This window comes from Lycorma delicatula, chromosome 7 (genome assembly GCF_047948215.1).
Source record: "Lycorma delicatula isolate Av1 chromosome 7, ASM4794821v1, whole genome shotgun sequence".
Classification (NCBI taxonomy): domain Eukaryota; kingdom Metazoa; phylum Arthropoda; class Insecta; order Hemiptera; family Fulgoridae; genus Lycorma; species Lycorma delicatula.
In genome coordinates, this window is record NC_134461.1 from 131064342 (window position 1) to 131089563 (window position 25222).

At 30.0% G+C, this 25222-nt stretch overlaps 1 protein-coding gene across 1 annotated transcript in view; it reads left to right on the plus strand.

Moving 5' to 3' along the window:
• The window catches only part of disp (RND transporter family member dispatched), a 127312-nt gene that overhangs the window by 37196 nt on the left and 64894 nt on the right, over positions 1 to 25222 (plus strand). Inside the window, exons 2-5 of the mRNA XM_075371606.1 lie at positions 6993 to 7056; positions 10150 to 10273; positions 16422 to 16565; positions 22702 to 22815. Of these exons, the coding sequence (XP_075227721.1) occupies positions 7049 to 7056; positions 10150 to 10273; positions 16422 to 16565; positions 22702 to 22815 (390 nt within the window). The 5' untranslated portion in view covers positions 6993 to 7048. The remainder of the gene's footprint in view (positions 1 to 6992; positions 7057 to 10149; positions 10274 to 16421; positions 16566 to 22701; positions 22816 to 25222) is intronic.

Below are 25222 nucleotides of genomic sequence, written 5' to 3' on the forward strand. Positions count from 1 at the left end.
TTCAGTATCGATCGACCTGAAACCGAATAATAACGATGTCCGACTATAGCTTACAGGTAATCTTAGTATAACCGCATTAAAAAAAGAAAAAAAATGACGCCCCAATTCTAGTAATGTAATTTTTTAAGGATAAACGCTAGCAGATTTAATAATAGACTCTTTTTTTTAAAGAAAATATTATTAAAAAATGTTTTGTGCCGGTCTTAAATAAAAATTTCTGGAACGAAATAACTTATTTTCGAACGATTTGTACGTATAAATCACTTTTGTTTTCTTTATTTACTGCGTATGTTATTTTATCGTTTTCCGAAATGTTTTGCTCGGATATCAGATTTAACCTTTCATCATTAATTTTAAAGATTCGTCGAATTCCGGTTGTTATTTGAAAGTTAAAAAGGAGTAGGTGGAATCGATCGTTTTAAGCTAGAAAGGCTCGAAACCGTACGATAACATATAGAGCTGTTAATTTCCCCTTATTGTGAAAATTTATAAAGATTAATTCAAGTCGGTGTCACACAATTTTCTGGGCGCCACCGTCCTCTTTTACCGTCTGTACAGTGTCTCGTCGTTACAAACACCCTTTACCCTCTCTTTTTATTCCTTGTTCTCTCGCGTTCCTTCTGTATACACGGTTAACAATAATATTACCTCGTTAAGCATTCTATCTCTTAAAACGCCTTCATCATTTTTCTGTTTCGCGACCTTTCTCGCCCTTTCCTTCCCCTTCACCGTTATCGTCCTTCTTATACCCGTTACCTTTTAACCTACTGCAGACTGCCGCTCGCTTCCATTATAATAATACGTCTATGAACTTAATATCCCTTCGCTTTAATAACCCGAATTACTGTTTATACTTTAACCTGAATTACGACCCTTAACGTCATATAATATAATAAGCGTACCTTTTAGTAAGGTTAAGGAATAATAGATCGTTTTTACAAATTCAAAAAATACTAGTACGATTGTTGATATGCCGAGAAAAATTTGTTGTTATTTTTACACATTGCATCGCGAATGAAGTAATATTTGTAAATAAAAAACTTGACAACATAGTTGTAGGACTTTCCCGTCACACGGCTAAAGCCGCGTTCCGGGAAAGTCCTACAACTGTGGGTTGTTTCTGATGCACGGCTTACACACAACTTAATTGAAAGTATTTATTGTTTTACTTAAATAATATTTTTCGTTTATTTGATTCATCGACTGTAACTAAAGCGCGATCTTTGATCTGCGAGTCGACTGGAGAACTCGCAGAGACCGGGCAATTGTTGCTGGCTTCCTTCGATTCCTCGCCCTGCGCAGAACGGCCGAAGGTATCTAGTAGAGTAGGAACCTGGGTGGCTAGGGTCCGCATGGACAGTTTGATTGGCCGAAGGTAGGCGCTTTGGCAGCGAGCCACGGTTAGTTAGACAAGAGGTATTATAATTGTAAAAGCTGTCGGCGGAACGGCGACTGCACTGCCGATGGGCGGAATACCGTGTAGCCGTGAGGTGTAGCGGCATCTCGACGATGGTTTATGAGATGAATGTCACGCGGGACTCTGCGATGGAGCCGAGTGGCAGTAGGAGGTCTGTCCGCCTCTCCCTAGTGGACCAGACCGGAATCCGTAATTTAATTTAACCTAAGTCTGGGGTTTGAACTAAAGTTGAGTTCAGTAAGGGAAACTAGGACTAAATTTCGTTGTTGCGATCAACATCTTTGGTGGTATGTTGTGTTTATTTTGCCTCGATTTACGAGACATTCACGTAATTGGCTCATAATAAGTAGAACCAGGCGCGGGGTTCGCGCTTCCGCGAACTCGGTTAGCTAGTTCAGAGAGATACGATGTAGGACACTCGAGATGTCCAGACGAGGCCTATAGCGAAGGCAAAAGCCGAGTTAAAAAATCACCGATGCAAATGTCTACCGAGGCATTTGTATCGGTGGCATCCCGACGAGGCCAGGCTTATTACTATGAGATGTAAAATGTCAGAGGGCGATAGACGACTCCCGTTAAAGCCCAACAGGGCTAGGAACGGGAGGGGTGGTGTGGCGACCGGAACGTCACTAGGCGGGTGTCTTCCCCTACGGGGTTGGGATGTAACTAAAGCGCGCGCTCATACCGTATTTAATTCGCGCGGGTGGGGCGATAACGGTCGGCAATTACTGAAGTAATGTAATTTCACAACACGTAGGAAAATTTCGCTTGTACGATCGGCAAACTGGTGTAGCCGCGAGGCTTAACGCACCAGGTACCGATTCGTCGAAGTTTTGAAAGTTTGGATTTATTGATGGCACAAAAAATTCAATCTGTAATACTTTATTTTGCCATGTAAGTACCAAAAATTCATTTTTTAAAAAACTAACGTACATTATTTCTCAAAAGTAGAACGGTAATGGTAACCGCTCTTTTTTAATAATTTTCAGGCCAAGTAACATAAAAATAAAATATTTTAGTACTGTGTTGCATTACCTATAAAACAAAAATATGCTGAAATCTTTCAACAGCCATAACTAAAAAAAAAAAATGCAGTCTATTTATAATTACTTTTGTTTTGTTCTTTTTAATTCTAGAATCATCTCCGAAAATAGTGTTCTTTCCCAGTAGAAATTAGAGTATTTGTAGTAGAAAATGTACGACTATTACAAAGTTGCTCTACATCTGGGATTCTGTATCTTATAGATTATAATTTTACAATAAAGATGAATAAAGATTTAGTTTAAGGGATATTTTCAATCTGCGAGTTGTATGAAATATTAATTAAATTTCCAGGCTTTTCTGATTTGATTACATCCCTTACTTCAATTTTCATCGTAAATTTTTTTTAGAATCCGATATTCTTTTACTGCAGACTAAAAAGCCTTAATTGTTTGAGCTAACTAAACGATTATCGACGAAACATTTTATTTAGTTGTAAATATTAAATTTTTAATTTATAGATCAAAAAAGATAAAAAAGGACGTTAGGAATAATTAAATCTTTTATTCTGATCGATACACAATAAGACATTATATAGGATCACATCATGAATGGATAGTTTGCTATGTTGCGGACAAAAAAGGAACTATTTTAGCATTAGTCGGGGTGGATCAAGGAACGCTGGGGTAAAACTTTGATCAGAGAAGCACCACAAAATACACAACTAATTATGAAATAAAAAATAAATGTGATTAAACATTATTTCGCGTGTTTACATTATTTGAAACTTAAACACGTGAAATAATGTTAAGGTAAACATATGAAAATAGAAAATAACTACAAAATAGATCGCAATTCAGGTGTTAATGAAAGTTATTTGAGCGCATAATTCATGTCTTTTTGTAATTATTCGTGTCTTTTTTATTATTTAAAAATTCAATGACAGAATGATATTTAGAAAATCATTTAACTGTATTTTCATAAAGCGATAGAAAATGTTTTATATGATTTGATAATTTTTTAAAACCACCAATTGAAGTATAACAAGCCCGCGTAATATACTGAGCCACACAAAAACAATTCTACTGACTGGTTTGGTGGAGGTGGATATTGTTTAAGAAAAAATGACTATTCTTTTTAACAAAGTTTGCATATTCATAAACGTAAACTTATATCCATGTTAACATTTTTAATTTTCTTAATACTGATATATATGATTCATACTATGAACGCAGAAAAAGATTTTAATGTGTTTAAATCAAGCGATTAAATACAATTTTTTTGTGCATTTAGGAAGTTTATTACAAAATTTAATTTATGTATTAATGGAAAATAATATGTAAGAAATTCAGTATTGCAGTTAGAAAAATAAACTGATCCAAAAGTTCTACATTCAGTCTTCAGAAAATAAGATAGATTAATTTTGTATTTATAGGTTTTATTTACACATTCCAGTTACATTTATTATAGATAGTTTTGTTACAATACAAATACTAATATTTATAAATAAAGATAAATATAGTTTGAAATACATAGATATAACAAACAAAAAAAAACATATATATATATATTTAGCCTCTTGGGACCGTTGTTAGGTATTGTTTCAGAGGATGAGATGAAATAGTAATTTTGTAGCATGTAAAAGTGCCATGGCTGACCAAGATTCAAACCCGGGATCTCTGAATGAAAAGCCTATATGCTATCACTTGAACCGAGGAGGCTGGCTTTTTTTACAATTATTTGAGTATATGTAAAGGCTCTTAAAATCACAAGCAGAATTGATTAACAAACATTTAAAAACACATTACTACTATTTTTATTAGCTCAGTTAGTAATAGGACTATTCCTATTAAATAATTTAGTATCATCTGTGAAAATAAAAATAATGGTCTCATTATATATCTCATATTTTATTATTATCTCATATTTTGACCTATAAATGTTAAGGCAGCAAGGGAAATGTGGACATCTCATGCTGGGGCACTGTGGTTTCTACTTCTGTAATAAGAACCTGCCTTTTTCTGAATTCTTTTAACAAAATATGAATATTTAATCGTTAGTTAAAGTATGATCTTAACCGTCTGTTTACAGGTCCTCTGATTTAAAAGTAAGCTTTTATATTAGTGAGAAACTAAATGCTTTAATGAATTCGTTAAAAAAATATAAAAGATACATTTTTTTATAAATGGTTTTTCTGAAAACGTGGAAATAGTTGTGCCAGATAACTCATCTTCCCTAAAACATGTTGAAAATTTTCAATATATAGCATTATGTTATTTGATAGCGACAGCTTATACTTCAGTTAGTTACTGAATTGAGTTTATTGAACTGATGATTTATCACTTATTCTGTTTTACTATAACAGAGTTGCACTACCGTGCCTAGAATGAATAATTCAACTTAATGCTTTAATGAATACTTATATGACATGACAACATCCTTGTAAGTAAATGTGTATGTTTCAATATAATAAAGAGCCTGCGTATATATATATATATATATATATAGGCTAGTTTTATAGAAACATAAAAAATTCATTACGCCTCATTAAATAATAATATTCGTATAAAAATAATGAAGTACAACAATCATTTTACTGTAATTAATTTCAACAACTCATATTTCCCTCAACAATTGTATACTTAAAATCATCTAATATTTATAATTTTTTTTTTTAAATTTAAGACATTATGTATTATTATGGCTATTAAAATAAATAATTAATCCCAGATAAACGATAAAATTCTGTTTACCTTAACAATTACGAAAACTGTATCTCTTCGTTGTTAAAACTTTTCGTTTAAAATAATTTAAAGTTTATTGGGATGGTCTAGTGGTTAACTCATCTTCGCAAATCAGCTGACAGCTGATTTTCGCAGTCGAATAATCTGAGGTTCATATCACAGTAAACATTTGCTTTTATATGGATTTGAATACTAGACAGTGGATACCAGTGTACGTTGGTATTTGGGGTTCAATTAACCACGCGTCTCAGGAGTGGTTGGCCTGAGTCAGTACAAGGCTACAGCTCATTTACATATCATCCTCACTTCATTAGTGAGTGGAGGGGTGGTGGGAGTGTGGCTTATAGTTCACTTTCTTTCTTTTTCCTGTTTAGCCTCTAGTAATTATCGTTCAGATAATACTTCAGAGGATGAAATGTATGAGTGTGGTCTTGTACGTTCTCAGTTCGATCATTCCTGAGATATGTGGTTAATTGAAACCCAACCACCAAAGAACACCAGTATCCACGATCTAGTATTCAAATCCGTGTAACAATAACTGACTAGTAGGTCTTGACGCTGGAATTCTCGACTTCCAAATCAGTTGATTTGGGAAGACGCGGTCAGCACTAGACCAATCCGTTGGGTTGCTTATTGTTCACTAGTTGAACAGATTACAAGTATAGTTTGGAAAAAATTTTTGTTTTGTTATGTTTTTTAACCTGGAATTATTTGTTTATCTTTTCTAAGTGTTCTATTCAAAATGGCCTTTTTGTCATGTGGAAGGCCTCTGTTGGTTGTTTTCTGCTGTATTTGATTTTCGCCAAGCTTTCATATACTTAGCAAGGTAGATTATTTATATTTTTAGAAAGCAGTACTTCATTAATGCCTTATTTTTTTCTGGAAATGAATTTAAAACTGAAGATTTTACTGAAATTTTGAGGTTATGTTGTTCCACGAATGTTGAATTTAAAAAAAAAAATGTACTAGATTGAACCTGTGTGGGGAAACCCCGTTAAAAGCAAGAAGTTTAGAGCCAACAATTAAATCAGCAATACAGAGTAGCTCGTTATTGTTGTACTTACATAGTGCTGCTATATTTTTTATTTTTTTAGCGTGTGTAGTTTTGGATGTGCAGTATCAGAAATACAAACCATAATTTTTGTGTTTAATAATTTTCTTGTTTTATTATTTTAGATGATTTATCAGTTTGCTTTAGTGATGTTACACAATAATAGATTCACTTTTATTTTAATATTAATAAGGTAGTGTTGGTTATTTTTAAATTGTTTCAACCTGTAACATTGTTTATAAGAAAACTTGTTGCTAAACATTAATTATAATTATTACTTTTAAGTCATTTAAGAGTAATAGTTTTGTAACTAGCTAGTAGCAGATTGCCCTTGTAGTTTTGTAAATTACCATCGCTTTTAAGAAATATTTTACAGTTGGATCATTATACATTTATAATTTATTAATTCAACTATGTAATTTTAAACTGCAAGCAAATAATATGTCATTATTTTTAATGTTTAATTTAATTATTTGTGCCCAGTTTATGACCGAAAAATTGCTTTTACTCTTAAAATATAAATTGTAAAAGAAGAATTTCTCTTGTTATGTTGTGTAATTAATTTTTACTATGATTTTGTTTTATTTTTATTATACATTTATTAATTATTGTCAGTGTTTCTGGTTTTTGTCATAAAATTGGTAAATTTTGAAATTTTATGCTTGGTTTTCCTATTGAAAATTCGATGTAAAATTAAATATTGTAAAGTTGGATTATTGGTTTTAACTCATAAAATTACTGATAAAGTAATTTAATTTTATTAATTAACTGTAGGATTTAAATTTTTTTTATCTTTCAGGTTAAACCCAGCCTGATGTTTTCATCAAGAACATTACATCCTTTACCAGTGACAAGATGAGTTGGTTAGTGTTTAAATTTTATTTTTGTTGCTTTATAGATAATTTTTCAATAAAGTAATTAGTCATTCTTAGGCTATCTGTCATTGTTACTTGAGTTTTAACATGTGATGAATTTGCAGCAAATACCGTATCGCTATTATCAAAACTATAAAGCCAAGAAGTTTGAAAATTTTCAGATTTGTGTGATTCTTAGTTAGAAGATAAAGTATGATAAAAATCTGTTTTACCTATACTTTATAAAAATACCTGTACTCTATACTATTCTAAATGTAGAGATCATGACAAGAGGTTCATTTGAGTTTTAATAAAAGTAATTTTATTTCTCAGATACATTGTTATTAAAAAGGTTATGTATGCATTTTAGTAATAATATATAAGTATTGATAAAAACTTTTGTAAGCAAAACTTACCATTACAATGACAGAGTTGGGCAAAACACATGCATGCGATTGATTGAAGAAGACTGAAAATTGTCTCATATTACACAAACGTTAATTCCCCTTTACACCAACACACATGCAGAAACAAGCATAATGAATTGCTGCACATCAACAAACTACGCGTGTAGAAGTTAGTCTTACTGTGCATATAGTAAACCACGCGTGGTATTTAGCTAGAACAGCTGAATGTAATGACCCACTGGGTTGGTCTAGTGGTGAACGCGTCTTCCCAAATCAGCTGATTTGGAAGTCGAGAGTTCCAGCGTTCAAGTCCTAGTAAAGCCAGCTATTTTTACATGGACTTGAATACTAGATCGTGGATACCGGTGTTCTTTGGTGGTTGGGTTTCAATTAACCACACATCTCAGGTATGGTCGAACTGAGAATGTACAAGACTACACTTCATTCACACTCATACATATCATCCTCATTCATCCTCTGAAGTATTATCTAAACCGTAGTTACCGGAGGCTAAACAGGAAAAAGAAAAAAAGAAAGAAAAGCTGAATATAATGAATTTTGTAGAATACGTCTTTATTACATCCTGTAAAATAAAGAATAGAAAAGTTTGCAAAAATCTTTCAAATTTTGTCCTTAACCCAACCTTCTATCCCAACATATTTGCAAAATTGTAATATTTTGCTTAACAATGATGTAAATGAATTTGATGGGGAAAAAATTGCAAAACCATGCTCCAATTTGCAGTTTGATCAAATTATGGAGCCCAAAGAATTACCACCCTACCCTTTTATCCAATTGTATAGAAGTCATCTAATATTGAACATTGCATAGAAAAAAAAAAATATTAGCTCCCTTCTAATATGATGAAAAACTGAAAACTTTAATAAGATTGATCTTTTTAATTTGGTTTGGGGAGTATGAGTAGAAATTTTTTTCAATTTTACACTACATCTAATAATCTTAAGAAATTCCTCGATGAAGTCTTATTTACCCAAAGCTCCTACTTTGAAACAATCAATTTTTTGCTGTGAGTCCACCCTACTCCAAGCCCCAGTGATCAGAGATGACTGAAAGATTTTAAATAAAAAGGGTAGGATTGTATCGAACCATTTTGAAGGGCATTGAAAAAAAAATTTCAGAATATAACAACCCTAACTATAACGGCAGCCATTTAATGCTTTTACAGCTAGTTTCAAAGGTTGTCTACAATACCTCTTTAATAATTACTCAACACTGAAACACTAGTAAAAAAGAAAAGTTCTAATCCTATTTCAAAACAGTCCATTTTTCAGTACAAGATATCTTGGGGTATTCTGTAGGCCACATTTGAAACTAGTTGTGAAAAATATTATTACATGCCCACCATAATGATTAGCATTGCCCTAGCCTGAAATTCTTTACATAATTTTTTTTTCTTCAAAGTCCTTTAATATGATTTATGATAAACCTAACCTTTCCATAAAGAATGTAATTCCAAATGAGAGTCCCTGGTACTAGGAATGGATTCATTCCAAAAAATAGTCATTTCAAGGTAAGAGCATTTGCAAAATTTAATTTTTCCAATTTTTAAATTTTTCTTATTTCATTATTCTTATTCTTTAGTTTAACCCTGAAGTTATTTAAGGATTGCAATACTTTGTTGATACTGTGTATATGCATATGTTCAAAGGGTATCTGATCATAGTATGAAGAAAAAACAGCTCATCTGTTTGCTTCTAATTGTAATCTTCAAAAATAGTCTTCTCATGACTCCATATACTTAGTGCAGTGGATGTTCCAATGCTGAAAACATTTCTGGATGACTTCTGTTGATGTCAGCTGTATTATTACATTTTTTTACGTGTTCGTGGTTTTCAAATCAAAATCCTTTTAGTTGCATCTGCAACTTGAGAAACAAAAAAATCATAAGAAGCCATATTTGAACAGTAAAGATTAGTAAACTGGGAAAATTTCATGCTTGTTCAAGAAATCCTAGATCAGATATAAAGAATGAACAGGAGAGTTTTCATGGTATAACTACCAGTTTTGTGACTAGTATATGTCTAGCCTTTTCACTGAAATGTATTAAAGATTAGGGAGAATCTCTTGATGGTACTGTAAAAATATTTTACACCTTCTAGTGTGAATTCATTATGCACAACTCTACGGCTGTAAAAAAAACAATATCACCTATGCTAAATGAGCATGCTGATATTATCAACTGAAATTTGATCACTTTAAACCAGTTATACCATTCTTTAATTTGGTCAACCATCATCACGCCATTGCTTGCATTGCATCATTGCATGTAAAGAAAACATTTGAAAATCAGCAAGTACACACACACACACACACACACACACACACACACACAATGTACAGGCAACAACTGACATTGTCTATTATACTGTAAAACATCATACATGCACACCAGGGTCTATTGTGTTGCCATAACTAGTACACCAGAAGTACTGCGTGTTATTTTTTATTCAGGAGGTGTAATCATGGATTATTCAAAAAATTGAGTAAAAAAATAATTTAAAGTTGTTGGAAAATTTATATAACTATTTAGAGTTGGAATTATTTAAAAAAGTAAAATTAAATTATAATTTAATAACTTTTCAATTATTGAAGTGTTCTTTATAAATTCTTATTAAAAAAAAATTGTAATTTTTATTTTATATATTTTATACTTTTTTTTTTACTATCATTGTAGGTTTGCCAGAGTAGTTTCACATCATCCATACGTAGTGTTGCTAGCAGTGGCAGTATTTTCAACCACTTGTGTTATAATTCCATTAACTACCATTAAGCTTCCTAATTTCTCAGATCCTCAGCTTGTAAGTATATATCTCCAAGTAGATTGTATTAATTATCCATTTTAGAAATTCTAAGAGTAGGCTAAACTTTGTATGAGTATAACTTTTAAATAATATTTTCATTTGGACAATTTTATTACATGCGCGTGTGCGTGTGTGGGCAAATTAATTAAAAAATTTCATTATTTCAGTATTTTTATTTTGTAATAATGGATTATTTCAATTGTGACTGAGATTGGGATCTTGTAAAGTACTTTCATGAAAAATTAAGGTAAGATATGTGTTAACTTAATATCCTCTACTAGGTGGTTTATTTAATAGAATTTAAATATATATATATATATATATATATATAATTTTATTAAAGATGTTGTCCAATGTAATGCAGTTAATTATGATCAATAAAAATTACCATGAACATGCAAAATTAATAGCAAGCTCAATGTACCATGTTCGTAAGTTAAAACTGATAGTTGTGATCCAATTATCAGTTCAATTTTAACTATTTTTCAGTTAATATGAAAACTATCAGTTTTAATGTATGATTGACGTAATAGGTTACTTAAACTAATATTTAATTAACTATCAAAGAATAACTCTTTTAAATTTAGAAAGAACTTCTCGAATGGTGTAAAAGGTTCAGATAATAGATGTTTTGAAACCATTACTTTTCAATGAATAAGGGGGATGGATCGGCTGCTTGCTGTTACATCAGGACATGTCATAGATAAAGGTGTATAAATACTGCCGAGCGCCAATGAATGAGACAGTATGCAATAAAATTGAAAGAAATTGTAACATTTGTGTGGGTGTGTGATAACATTCAGAGAGATAGATAACATTAGAAGTAAATATGCATACGCATAACTATTTGCTCAACTATATTAGTGGAACATATGAGCAAAAAATTCTCCAAAACTACTTTCTGATTTGTGATAAAAATGTGGTAGTATTCCATTCTGTGGTCAAGTATTACAAGTTGTTTGGCGAGTTAATTGTGAACAGGAGACAAAATGTCATTGTTCATTGATGAAAGTATAAGCTAGTTTCATTTATAAATAGTTGAAGTAAATAATTTTCATACAACATTTTTTAATGATTTAGTAATTGTAATCTTTCTGCAACAATCACTTTTTATTTTTGAATAAATTTTTATTACTTATTATAAATTTCATAATAGAATAGAGATTACTGTTTGTGACGTATCATTTACTTATTTTGTAAATTTAAGAGTAAATAAATTGCATTTGTTAAGAATTTTAAAATGTGTAATCTCTCATTAACTTTTGTCAAACTGATAACAGGTAGTAATAATCTTTATCAACTTAACCTAAAAACCAAATCTTGTACCAAATAATTGTTAACATTAGAAATATTACACATTTGCATACTTCTTTTATTAATATAGCAAATATTGTTATACTTTGCACTATAGCTGAAATAACTGCTGCTTTATCTCCACCTTCATACATCATATGTGTATAAAAACAAGTGAGCAAGTTAAAACTGAACCAAGATGGCTCAAACTGCAGTTATTTGAGTCACTTTTAATACTGTTACTACTTCAATGGAGTTGGTTTCAAATGCATAAATGCATAATGAAATAGAAAACCTTCTGTTTGGATTCCAGAGGCTGTAGTTGATATTGGAAAAAGAATTTCTGATGGCCCAAAAAAAATCTATGTCGATGGACAGTTAAATCCGATGCTGATTTTCTTGTTAGAAGAGGTACAGTTTCTTTATCTGGGCATATTAATTCATATGACACCAGGTATTCAATGACTGAAAATCTTTACCAGTTGTTTGAATGTCCACATCATGTTAAGAAAATAAGTGTAAGGTGTAAATAGCAATATATTTTAACCAGATTGTTAATACAGAAGACTGCTGTACAATGTGTCTCGTATCAGATACTAGCAGACATTCATGCGGCTTTTACAGAAGTACAAACCTTTAGTAGAGGACAGTGTCCTCCATGTTCCTCAGATTATCTAGGTGTGATTTTTTCTTTTGGGGCTATTTTTTGAAGGATACAGTTTATGAATCTAATCCCATACTCTTGGTAACTGAAGGTGAACATTCAACAAGAAATTGACAGCATTGAACATTTTGTGTCAGGTGTTTCTCAATATTATTGCTCGAGCACAAAAGTGCATCTCTCTGTTCAAGCTCTCATTTCAAACATCTTTTGTAAAAATATCTAAATTTTTGCTAATGTAAATACAGGATTAAATTTAATTTAGATTTTCATTTTTTGATTTTATTCATAAAATGTTTGATGTTGGAAGTAATTTTTTTTTGTAAATTCAAATAATTCACTAACTTATTGACCACAGTGTTAATAAAAATTTAGAGATTTTAGAAGTTTGTAATAATGATAAAAAAAATGAATATACCTAGAAATATTACATTTATAATCATAAACAAAAATATAAAATGATAAACCACCAAATCATATTTGAAGATGATGATTTAATTAAAAATAAATAAAAATACACTGTAATTGTTGGCAATAATGACAGTAGAACAAAGGTATAAATGATGTTTTAAATATTACATCGTTCTAATTGTGGATGACAGAATTTGCCTATTTGTCCATAATAAATTTTAAAATTTTCAATAACAATTTCGATAAATTAAAAAATCATAAATATGTTTTAATATAATTATAGAGTTTAATAACAACTGAAGAAGTGGGATCCTGTAAAAATCGATTCTTGGAATTAATATGACAAGTTTAACTTATCTATTTACTGTTTTTTGGTGGTTTATATTTCATTTAATATTAAATGTTTATATATAAAGTTATTAAGACTATCTATGAGCTCACCAAGCAATCTTAATATAAAGTTATAAAACTGTTTCATTCAAAACTATTCATCTTCATTTGTAAAATACTATCTCAAGTAATACATTATCATTGGATCATAAAAAATGTAGTTATGACCAAATTAAAAAAGAGTTCATCGCCACAACCATCAATTTTGCACATAATGATGGCAATGTACCTTATTAGATTTTTATAACTGTTGATGAATTCATAGATTTTAAAAGCTTGTTATAAGTTTTATATTATGTTTGTGTTTTTGGTTTATGCAAAAGTTGTAATTATTAATTACAGTGTACTATACAATATGATAAAAAAAAATACATGAACATTATTTCTTAAGTTAGAATTGTATTCTGTCATAAACCAGTAAAATTTTTGTTTTTGTAATGAAAATATGTCAAAGACATTTTGGAACATTTCTGTTTGTCATTCAAGCAGTTTAAAATTAGATGAGCTTGATATTCCCTTGAAGAGCTCTGCTGCTTCTTCCTTGAACTGATCAGTGACAGTTTGGTAGATGATGTATCTGCATGTGTTTTTCACTCAAAGATTTAATTTCAGGAAAAAATGAATGTTGAATAAGTTTGAATTTTTTCAAATTCAGTAATTTTTTTTTCTCTATAAATTGTGGTCATTCTTAATTTTTCTCTTTTTATTGTTTAAAGTTTATATATGAATTGATTAGTATTATTTGGTCAATTGGTTATTGATATTTTAAACTCCAAAATATGATACGGTAAGTATGGTAGGTGTAGAAAAAAATTTGAGTGAAGGTTTGTTTTTCTGAAGTATTTTTAGCGTAAATAAAAGTGATGTTTCACATTGAAATCTGAGTTCTTGTAAATATCCAAGCTTATAACACTTCTGCTCATGCAAAGTTTACAAGAATTATCAATGTGCTTATCAACCTTTGCACTGAGGCAGTAGCATCTCTGCCTTTCACCTGGGAGGTCCTAGAATTGAATCGTGGACAGGCATCACATTTTTTTACCTACTGCAAAATTTATTTTTTATCGTTCACAAAAAATAGGATCACTGTAATCAGGTCTACTTTTACCAAAGTAAGGCCGCAGTCATTTATTTTGAATTACGCAAGACTGTTTACAGGCACTAATGCATTAGATGCCAGTTTTATTATATATTCAAAAAACTGATTAGTTCAGGCAGGATCGGTTCTCAATTAGCTCAAGTTATTGATACTCTACGTTGTATAATAAATAAGGATGCAGAAAATTCAGGTATATGTTAATACTGTTATTTAAAAACTCTTCAAAAGAGTAATTTGTTTTTATAAAAGGAACAATTTAATTTTAAATAAATTGGTTTAAAGATTGTTTGCATAATTAGATTATTTTGTCTACTTTAGAACCTCATTCAATTGTTTTATCATTATTTAAAATTAGTTAATTGTAATTCCAGTAATTTATGATTTTCTATGTCAGTAAATCAGGCTTTTTGGATTTTATTAGATAATTATGATAGGATGTACAACATTCTTACTCATATCTTTTTCGAGTACAAAGATAAGACAAAGTTTCCCAGAATTTAAAATAATTACTTAAAGTACTTTTCTTTGCATTTAATGTAGAACATAATTACTCCGCTAGTGTTATACTTGTAAATATGGAACATCATGTTGGCTCCTAGTAGTTTCCAGATTACGACTATTAAAATCCAGTTTTTTGTGCTGAAATATTTATTTTTTTATGGAAAAATAATCTTTAAAAATTATCTTAAAATAATCTTATACTCTAAAATAATCTTTACTAATGACAATAATCAGTTATTTCATCTTGTGGTTAAAAAATGGATATCCATTTCCTCTTTGAGATGTATATAACTTTCAGTTTGCACTTTCTACTTTTTTAATTTTTTTTTTATTGTGCCTTCTCTATTGCTATTTCATATCTAACTGGGTGTGGCAATTTAACTGTTGCTGCTCATTTATTTTTTCACTTTCATTTCAAGAGTCATTAACTTTTCTCTTTTTCATTATCAGTATTTCAAACCTACAAAGCTAAATTTTCCTTTACTATTGTTGTCCTTGTTGTGATTTTTATTTTGCTATTCCAGTTGTTTGTTTCACTAATTTTTCAGTTTCTACAAACTGAAATACATTGCAAGGTTAACCCTCATGCAACAAGCAATTCAATGTTGGACAGTATATGAGCATGCAATGCTCACAATAGGTTGTGCATTGAGCACCTTCTAGAGACAATGGTATCGGAGTTACTTTTTCTGACAGTAATGACGTTCACTATGTAGCTGATCTGCATATAAGATCAAAGTTGATACTTGTATAAAATTAAGGTATAATTTGATGTGCTGAATGTCATATGTACATTTTGATAGACTTAGCATGCAGTTATGCATGCTAAGTCTATCAAACGATGATTAGTATACTTATTTATTTATCTCTATAAGATTAACTTTTATAAACTTTTAAATGTGTCACATTAATTGAGGTCATTAGAAAAGAATTACTCATTATTTTTTATGATGGTATTAATAAAACTGTTAATTCATGTTATAGATGATTAAAAAAAAATCACATATTTTCTTAGAAGAAATAAATTTTTTATTTTATTCAATAGTTAACAAGTTTTAATAACTTTTATAATTATAATTTATATTTATAAATTTTATATTTTATAATTAATGAGTTTAACTTTATTAGATTACATAAATGTTGTATCCAAATGGTAATATTTTATCGTGAAAAAATTATTGCATTACTATTTATTATAGAGTGTTTCATGAAGGATACAATTTTAAGTTTGATTATATTTCAACTAATTTTTTTCAAAATAAGATAATATATAAAATAATTAATATCATGTATATCTTTCATTACTTTCATTACATAGAAAATATTTACTTTGTTGCTACTTTTTTTGTTTTATATATTTTACAAGCTACAAGTTACCTGAAAACTCTTCCACTCAAAATAATTTGTACAAGATTGTCATAAAAATATTTGACAGTGGCACATATGCTGCTGTAAGTTTAATGATGTCTAATCAGAAACCAACGAATAAGAGAATGCGGTGTGTATGCTCAGAGATGTACACTGCATACTCAGGGATAATTATTTGTCTTATCCTACAAAGACAGCCAAAATAGCTGAATATTAACATAAAAGATATTTTGTTCTCAATTCAGCTTCGAGAACATTGATGGAATACTTATTTTAACTAATTAAGATAACATTTACACAATTATTTTTAATGTTTTTTTTTTGTAATTTTTTTTTTAAGTACACTTTCTGTTATCTGCTATATTCTATTGTTGTCCAGCTGTTACTGTATTATTTAGAAGGTTTTTAAAAACATTTTTTAGGGCTTTGAGTCCAGAGGCACTGTAATTGCTCAGCGACTAACTGCTTGGGAAAATTTAATTGAAGAAACAAAACCATCTGGCCTACTAACCATGAATCCAAGCTCTGCACCACCGCTTCGTAGATTACCTCCAACATTGTCTAAGGTATACTAATTTTATTTCATTTTATTTTTTTTCTATACGTTCTTAAAAATTAATTAATTTTAATCTTAAAAAAAATGTTAAACATAAGCTTAGTTAAGTATTTTACTTATATTGTTACCCGATATTAGTAATTGAACCGCTAAATGTCAATTCTTATTCATCTGCAAAACATTTTTTGCCAGTTTTAATAACCAAAGAAGTTGAAGTCACCAGGGGCTAAGTTGGGGTTATACGTACTTGTACATTTCTCTTCTCGGTTATCGACCTCAAAAGGTCTTTTTCATTATCATGAAACAGTATTCCTCTGGTCAGTAGGTCTGTTAATTTTCTTCAAATTGCAACCATCAGCAGAACTTTACAATTTGATAGAGCATTATTCACATTCACATTCTCATTCCACTTCCAGAAATGAGTGAACAGGACTCTTTGAGAATTCCAAAACACTGTTTGTATAATTTTATAGGCTAGAATTTCTTGCCCGAAGGTGAAAAAGGATGTTTTTATTAATTGAATCAAACTTTGATTCGGTTCTATAGTGATACAACCCATCGATTCTTCCTTGGTGACTATTTTAACTATCTTTTCTCCCTCCATTGCCACCCAAAGAGCTCTTGCAAGTGTAGAGCCATTAAATTCATTTTTTCTTTCTCTGTGAGTTTTCAGAGCACCAACTATGAGCACTTTTCAGAAATTTAAATGATCTTTCCTATGCTACATATTAGCCTTTTGAAAATGTGTATGCTGTTTTACCATTTACTTACTATTTGCCTGTCAGCTTGAATCATCTTCTTCTCCGCCTGTTATGCTGTTCTGTTGTAATACTAACAGAACAACCAGGTCGGTAGAATTTGAGCATTCTTGAGAGAATGAATCGACCCAGTTGTACAACACTTCATGTGACAAACATTTCTCACCATAGATGGGAAACTTATGGACATCATTTGCAGGATGTAATTTTGTTTGAGAAATGCATGACAGTGGTACTCTTTTAATGTAGTCTTTAAACACGGTAACCATTGCTTGGAAATTCCTTGTACGAAATACAAGTACGAAGTATTGTAATCTCAAAAAAGTTTGGTTTTCAGATTTCAATGGAAATATCCATTTTAACCATCTGTGAATCCATTTTGACTAGTTTCGGCGTGACATCTGTACGTACATATGTATCGTGCATAACTCAAAAACGATTAGCCGTAGAATGTTGAAATTTTGGATTTAGGACTGTTATAACATCTATTTGTGCACCTCCCCTTTTGATTGCAATCAACTGGACCAAAAGTGTCCAAAAAAAACCCAAAATCCAAAAAAATTAGATTTTGGACTTTTTTCTTAACTGCAGTAAGTAAGCCCTGATTGAGAGTTTTTCAGCAACATATCATAAGTGGTACTTATTTTCATTGGTTCCAGGGTTATAGCCCATTAAAGTTTAATTAATAAAATATTTGGATCTTTCAAGGGGAAGGCACATCGGCAAAAATCTGACTTCATTCCTTGTTTTTTAATTTAAATATTTTGATTTATTAATAATTATTAACCTGTGATTGTAAAATAATTTCTACAATAAATAATAATTCAGTAAGGTAACAAAAGAAAAAAAAAGTAATAAAAAATGTTTGTAATTTAATAAGCTTACAAGGAAGTTATGTGGTGTCCACATCAGATTTTTTTAATTGAGTCATATATAAGCACATTATGGTACCTATAAATAAATAATTTATATGATCGATACATAATGCAGTATCGATTCATAACAGGGATGGATAGTTATGTTACTCCGTGAATAAACAAAGTAATTGTCCCAGAATTTACATGAATCAAAGGAAACTGTGGTAAAATCTTTTATCTGAACAGTATAATAAAATATGTAAATAATTATTAAATAAAATATAAAACTTATTTATTAATAGTTTAAATTATAAGTAAGGTATTAAATAAATGCATGATATTAAAATAAATTTGTGAAAATACCAATTATATTAAATAATTAGCAAATAAATTACAATTCAAAAGACAATAAAGATTATTTGAACGTTCATTTATATTTTCAGGTTTTTTATTATTTTCAAATTTAAAATTATTTAACAAATTTTGGGTAGAGTAATATTATTTCTTTAGGAAATCTTTTTATTTTATTTTAAATAAATTTATGCGTAGAATTTTTTTAAATAGTTGTGTAATTGATTACAAATAGCACTGGAAGCATAATAAGGCCCTTTCTCATAAGTTGTAGTATAGTGTCGAATTACATGAAAACAATTTTCTTGGGTAGTTTGATAGAGGGGATATTGCTATTTTTTTTTTTACAATACATGACTATTCTGCTCAGCTAAAATTGCTCATTAATAAACATAAATGCATGGATAAGTTAATAATTTAATTTACTAAATATCGATCTGTAATGCTTATATTTACGGGTACCAAACAGTGAACTAGACAGCCTTTTTTATCTTGAAAACTTGTGACATTTTTAGGAGCACAGAATTTATCTTTTTATTTATTATCCAATTTTAGTTAGTAACATAGTTTGTTTGAAAAAAACTACTAACTGAATACTGTCAAGATGGATTGTACATGACTATTCTGCTCAGCCAAAATTGCTCATTAATAAACATAAATGCATGGATAAGTTAATAATTTAATTTACTAAATATCGATCTGTAATGCTTATATTTACGGGTACCAAACAGTGAACTAGACAGCCTTTTTTATCTTGAAAACTTGTGACATTTTTAGGAGCACAGAATTTATCTTTTTATTTATTATCCAATTTTAGTTAGTAACATAGTTTGTTTGAAAAAAACTACTAACTGAATACTGTCAAGATGGATTGTACATGACTATTCTGCTCAGCCAAAATTGCTCATTAATAAACATAAATGCATGGATAAGTTAATAATTTAATTTACTAAATATCGATCTGTAATGCTTATATTTACGGGTACCAAACAGTGAACTAGACAGCCTTTTTTATCTTGAAAACTTGTGACATTTTTAGGAGCACAGAATTTATCTTTTTTATTTATTATCCAATTTTAGTTAGTAACATAGTTTGTTTGAAAAAAACTACTAACTGAATACTGTCAAGATGGATTGTACTGGCACATAATGACACCTCTAAAGGTGTCATTATGTGCCAGTTATGTAACAGCTGAAAAAAATAGCAGTGAATATTTTTCTAAAAAAATATTCACTGCTATTTTTTTCAGCTGTTCCATATCAGTCTGTGATTTTTTGCTGAGTTCCCTTCATGTGAATAGTTTTAATTTTATTTCTTTACCGTAACTGATTAAACGAAATTATTTAACTGATTAATTAACACCCATTTCATTCAATACATAGATATTTTGAGAAAGTAGATAAAATTAAAACAGGAGCAAATTAAACTGTTACTTGTTACAAATTATCCATGTTGTATTAGTTTAAATATAATTGTGTTAAAATAAGAATAAATTACAATCAAATTATGGTAATATTTTTAGGTTAAATATGTGTAGTTTGAATTAGTACAAATAAGTCTTGTATTTTTGAATCGCATTGTATTTATTTTTAATATAGTTCACTTATTTTTGTAAAACATTGTGATAATTGTAATTGAAACATTCTTGAAGAAATCTTTGTAAAAAAAAATTGACATTAGAAAAATTTTATAAATCTCCTGATTCTATTTTAGTCTGCTTCTTTTGGAACACATATTTTGTATAATATTCTAGAACAGGTTAAACTAATGTCAGTTGCAAACGAGAATGCGAGTTTTGGCTGTATGGCAAAACATTGCATTTGTTGCCATGTTCCCATGGGAAATGGGGATTGCATGGATGGGGTTGCCATGTTTCCATGGGAAATGAGGGGCAGTAAATGTACCTCTTCCTCTGGAGAGGTCAGTAAATGCCCCTCTGCAGGGCGAAGGGGCATTCACTGTCCTTGGTGTGGTTTCTACACCAATGGTACTATTACTAATTCAAACACAAGAGTTTGAGTTGCAAGTGCCTTGCTATTTCAGTTTCTGTTTTATACATATTGTTACTTCGTTCATTTGCTAGGAAGCATTTTAATTGTTGAGACGTTTTCACTCCAGCAGTTTTCTTTTTCATTTAGTTCTGCATAGTGGTGTTTAAAAATATTATTGTTTCTTAAATGGCAAAGCTTTATTGTATATTTTTATTAATGTTTGTATAAATATAAAAATACATTTTTTCATAATAAGCAGTTGTTTAAAGTATTGCTTTTTAAAAAAATGATTTTCAAATGGAAACGAGCACAAACAGTACATAGTGAAGCCTGAGAAATAATTCATAGAGTTATAAATAAGTGTGATGGGGAGTATAGTGAAGGTAAAATTGAGCATCCCATTCAGAAAAGAAATCTGAAAGCATAAACATACACTGGAATTCATTAGCGGATCATATCTGAGATGTGGAAGAAAGATTTAGAAGCAGGAGAAAGTGTTCTTACAACACCAGGGAAAAGGAGACCAAAACATCAAGGAACATTATCATCTGTCAATGAATTCGCTAGAACCATAATTCATAATTTAATAGTAAATTTTTACACAAACAAAAAAGTAGTTCCTACAGCATAAGAATTGTGGTCAGCTGTTCATGAAGTGATTAATTTTCCTTCGAATATGCATACACTCAGTAGAATTTTGAAAACAATGGGGTTCAAATGGAAAAGGTGTCAAAATACAAGAAACATTTTGATAGAAAGACCAGTCTTATAGGCTGTTTGATATATTTTGTCATATTTGAAAGATTTTGAAGATATTTTGAACTGGCGCGCTCAGTATCTCCAGTCCATTAAATATCAAAGAGATCTTGGAATAACTATTGTTTACATTGACAAAACATGCACGGACAACAACCTTATGTTTGGAAACTACTGGAAAAGTAATGAAGTTGTGAACATAACTGCAAATCATAGTTCTGCAGACTGATTGTTGTTCACACTGGCAAAAAAAATAGTGTCATAATCGGAGCAGAACTTGCTTTTCAGGCAGGAAAAGCATCTAGGGATTGTCATGGCCAGATGAATGCTGAAAATTTTGAAAAGTTGCTGCAAGAAAAATTAATACCTAATCTACAAAACAATTGTGTCATTATTCTAGATAACACGCCTTAACAAACTGTCCAGTTAAACAAGGCACCCACAAAATACATGACAAAAAATTAAATGGAGAACTGGTTGGCTAGCAATAATGTTCCATTCAATGAAGACTTATGGGGCTCGAATTACTGTCATTAATTGATCACCAAAAAAAAGAGAAGATCTACCATGTAGATGAAATTCTGAAATTAAAAGGTCAAACAGTGCTGCAGCTTCTGCCATATATGTGTGAATTAAATCTATTAGAATTTATTGGGGGTAAAATAAAAAGATTAATAAAAAAATAAAAATGTTGGAGGAAATCTGAGTATAACTGCTCTGATACTGATAACTAAAACACGTGAAGTGATTTCATACACTTTGAAATAAGATAAAAGGAAATGTGGATAGGGAATGTTGGAAAAATGACGGACTGATTGAAAACTTAATGGAAAATTTTGTTATACAGATTAATGGCAAAGATAGTGACAGGGCAGAAGAGGATAATAGTGACAACAATAATGAAGAGCCGTTAGCAGAAGTTTTAGCCAAAGAACACTAAAAAAATATGTATTTTGAATGTTTTTCCTTACTTTATCTTTTTTACCTTTATTTGTAAAAAGACAAATAAGAAAAAATTTTACAAATAAATTAATATAAAAATGATTTTAAAAAAAGTTATGAAAAGAAGAGGTATTTGATGATAAAACAATAAAAACAAAACTAAGAATCCAGACATAGACATATCATCACACGGTTGTGTGTGTATATTTGTTTGTGTATAGCTAAAGGGAAGATAGTGATGAACAAATTTAAGGTAGGGTCAGTGAGGAATGTTTTTAGAAAAGTATTAACAATAACTATCATGACGTCAACTACACACTACTTGTTAAAGGCTGCATTTCTATCCTTGAATCTCTTCTGCAATCAACAATATTATTATCACACTTTACTGTCCAATAAATTATATTCATTTTTATTTTAGTACTACTTGCTGAATGTATTTTTGTTTTTTGTTTTGTAGAATTGTTCTGGATTTTATTTATTTTTTTAGGAGGTAGACTCACCTAAAAGTTCAGTTTTGGAAAGCAAAGTGTTTGATAAACCAAAATCTTCAAATGATGTTATCAGTTTTAAAGAAACAGATACTAAATTAAATTCCTCCTGGGTAAGTAATCATAATTTGTTTTTTTTATTTAAGGCTCATCCTTATTTTATTCTGTTCTTCTGTTTGTTTTCCTAAATGTATCTAATATATTTATGTTTAATGTTTACCAAATTGAATTCAATTTGACAGACCATCAGTCAGTGTTTGAGGGAGACTGTCTTATAGAAACTGCAACAGACAGCATCATTCATATAAATTAATATGCAATTTTTATTATTTTAGTTTATTTATTTTTAAACTTTTATTATACAAGAATGGAATTATTTCAATCATGACTGGGGACACAGAATCCCGTAAAAGTCTCATGAAAAATTGAGGTAATTTATTTCTTATCTCAATATTTTGTATTAGGTGGTTTAATAGAATTTAAATATAACTTAACATACAGAAGAATAATATGAACCATAAAAATATTAATTTCAGTAAAATTATATATATAAATTTAGTAAAATAAATTCTTCTTTTGTCCAGATCTTCCTCTGTATCAATTAATTTTGCAGCATAAACAAAATTCAGTACAATCCAACAAAGTACAGAATCAATAACTGCTCATACCTTATCTTATTCTTTTTCGTTTTTTAAATCAAAAGCGCTTTCAAGGAATTTCCTCATCATCAGTTGATTAAAATTGAAATTTGATTATAGTGTAAAAATATTAATAAAATATTTAACATAATATTATTCCATACATGACACAGTATATGTAGTCAAAATAATTAAATTTTTAATTTTAAAAACATTAAAAATTTTTTTATACATGTTTGTGGCCAGCCAATAAATACAGCAGTGTACTAATACGAGGGCTATTCAGAAAGTAAGGATCGTTTTGGAATTTTAAAAAAAACCAAGTACAAGAAAAACTTTTTATTATATACATGTTAAAGAGGGACTAAAATACTACTTTTCAACATAATCACTATACAAATTCAGGCACTTATCATAGCGATGGACAAGCTTTGAAATTCCTGTGTCATAGAATTCTGCCGCCTGTGATCTCAACCACTCAGTGACGCACCCATCTTGCACAAAATTTGTGGTAGCTTAGCTTCTGTGAAACAATTTCAAACAATAAAGTCCGTGAAACTTGTGGGAAACATAGAAAAAGCTCAGTTATTGTGAAACGGCGGTTTTCACGAATCTTTTCGTCAACTTTGGAGACCAGATCGACAGTCACAATGCTCGGACGTCAACTCTTATCTTTATCGTGAACGTTTGTTCGGCCATTTTTAAATTGAATGCACCACTTCCTGACAGAACTTTCACTCATTACGTTGTTCCCGTACACTTCACACAGTTCCCGATGAATTTCTATTGGTTTTAAGTTTTTTGCCAACAAAAAACGTATCACAGACCGCACCTCACAATTGGCGGTATTTTTGATTGCAGCACACATTTCAAATTTGTATATAAAAAAAACGGGCAGTATGGAGATGTTCCCGTTGTCACGGCTGGACGCTGACTAAGGTGCCGAGCACGAGCACACCAATATATACGCGATTGGCGTGCGCCTGGCGGCATCAGGTGGAAACGTTCCTTACTTTCTGAGTAGCCCTCGTATGATATAACCTTTACCTAGTATTAACAAAAGTGCTACTATCTACAGCATCTTTGGTGAGAGTATCATTAACAAATTCTGTTTGTAGATTGATGAAGCTAAATTTCTGTCAATATTTTTGAATATGATATTTTTCTAAATTGCCCAATTTTTTATTATTACCATCATTTTCTTTTGTGACTTCAATTATTTCCAAATTAGTTTCTAAGTCAGTAATAGAATGTTTATTCACCGTTAGATGGTCGGCAACATTAGAAAAATCCAATTTTTTTTTTATATAATATCTAAAATGTTCTCTATTTTTTGCGTATAATTTTTAAAACACTACTTTCATATCAGTTTCCATTTTATTTTTAGTATTAAAATAAAAAAATAAATAAGCACTTTCAGGAGATTTTTAGAAAAGTAAGATTTAGACAATTAAAAAGATGGATAACTAATGGTGATGAAAATTTGATATAACATGTTTTTTATCTAACATATTTATCACTCTGCCGAGTACTTGATTAAACAATTTTTAAAACACCTATGACATTGCAAATGAAGCACATTCTAAGATCTGACTGGTATTTTTCAATAAAAAATTTTATATCATCGAAATCATCAGTGTATCACAAATTAGATTTTTATAATTTGAATTCAAAATAAAATGACGGACATAAGTGATGGTAATAGGTTTGAACTAATTATGAATTAAACAACCACATATGAAATAACATTTTTTTAAATTTGAGTTCTTTTATTATCAGAATATTTTAGTTATAATGTTTCAGGAGATTGGGATCAATAGATTATGTCTGCAAGACCTACTGCTGCTGAACTGTAATTCAGTATATGTATGACAAAAAATAC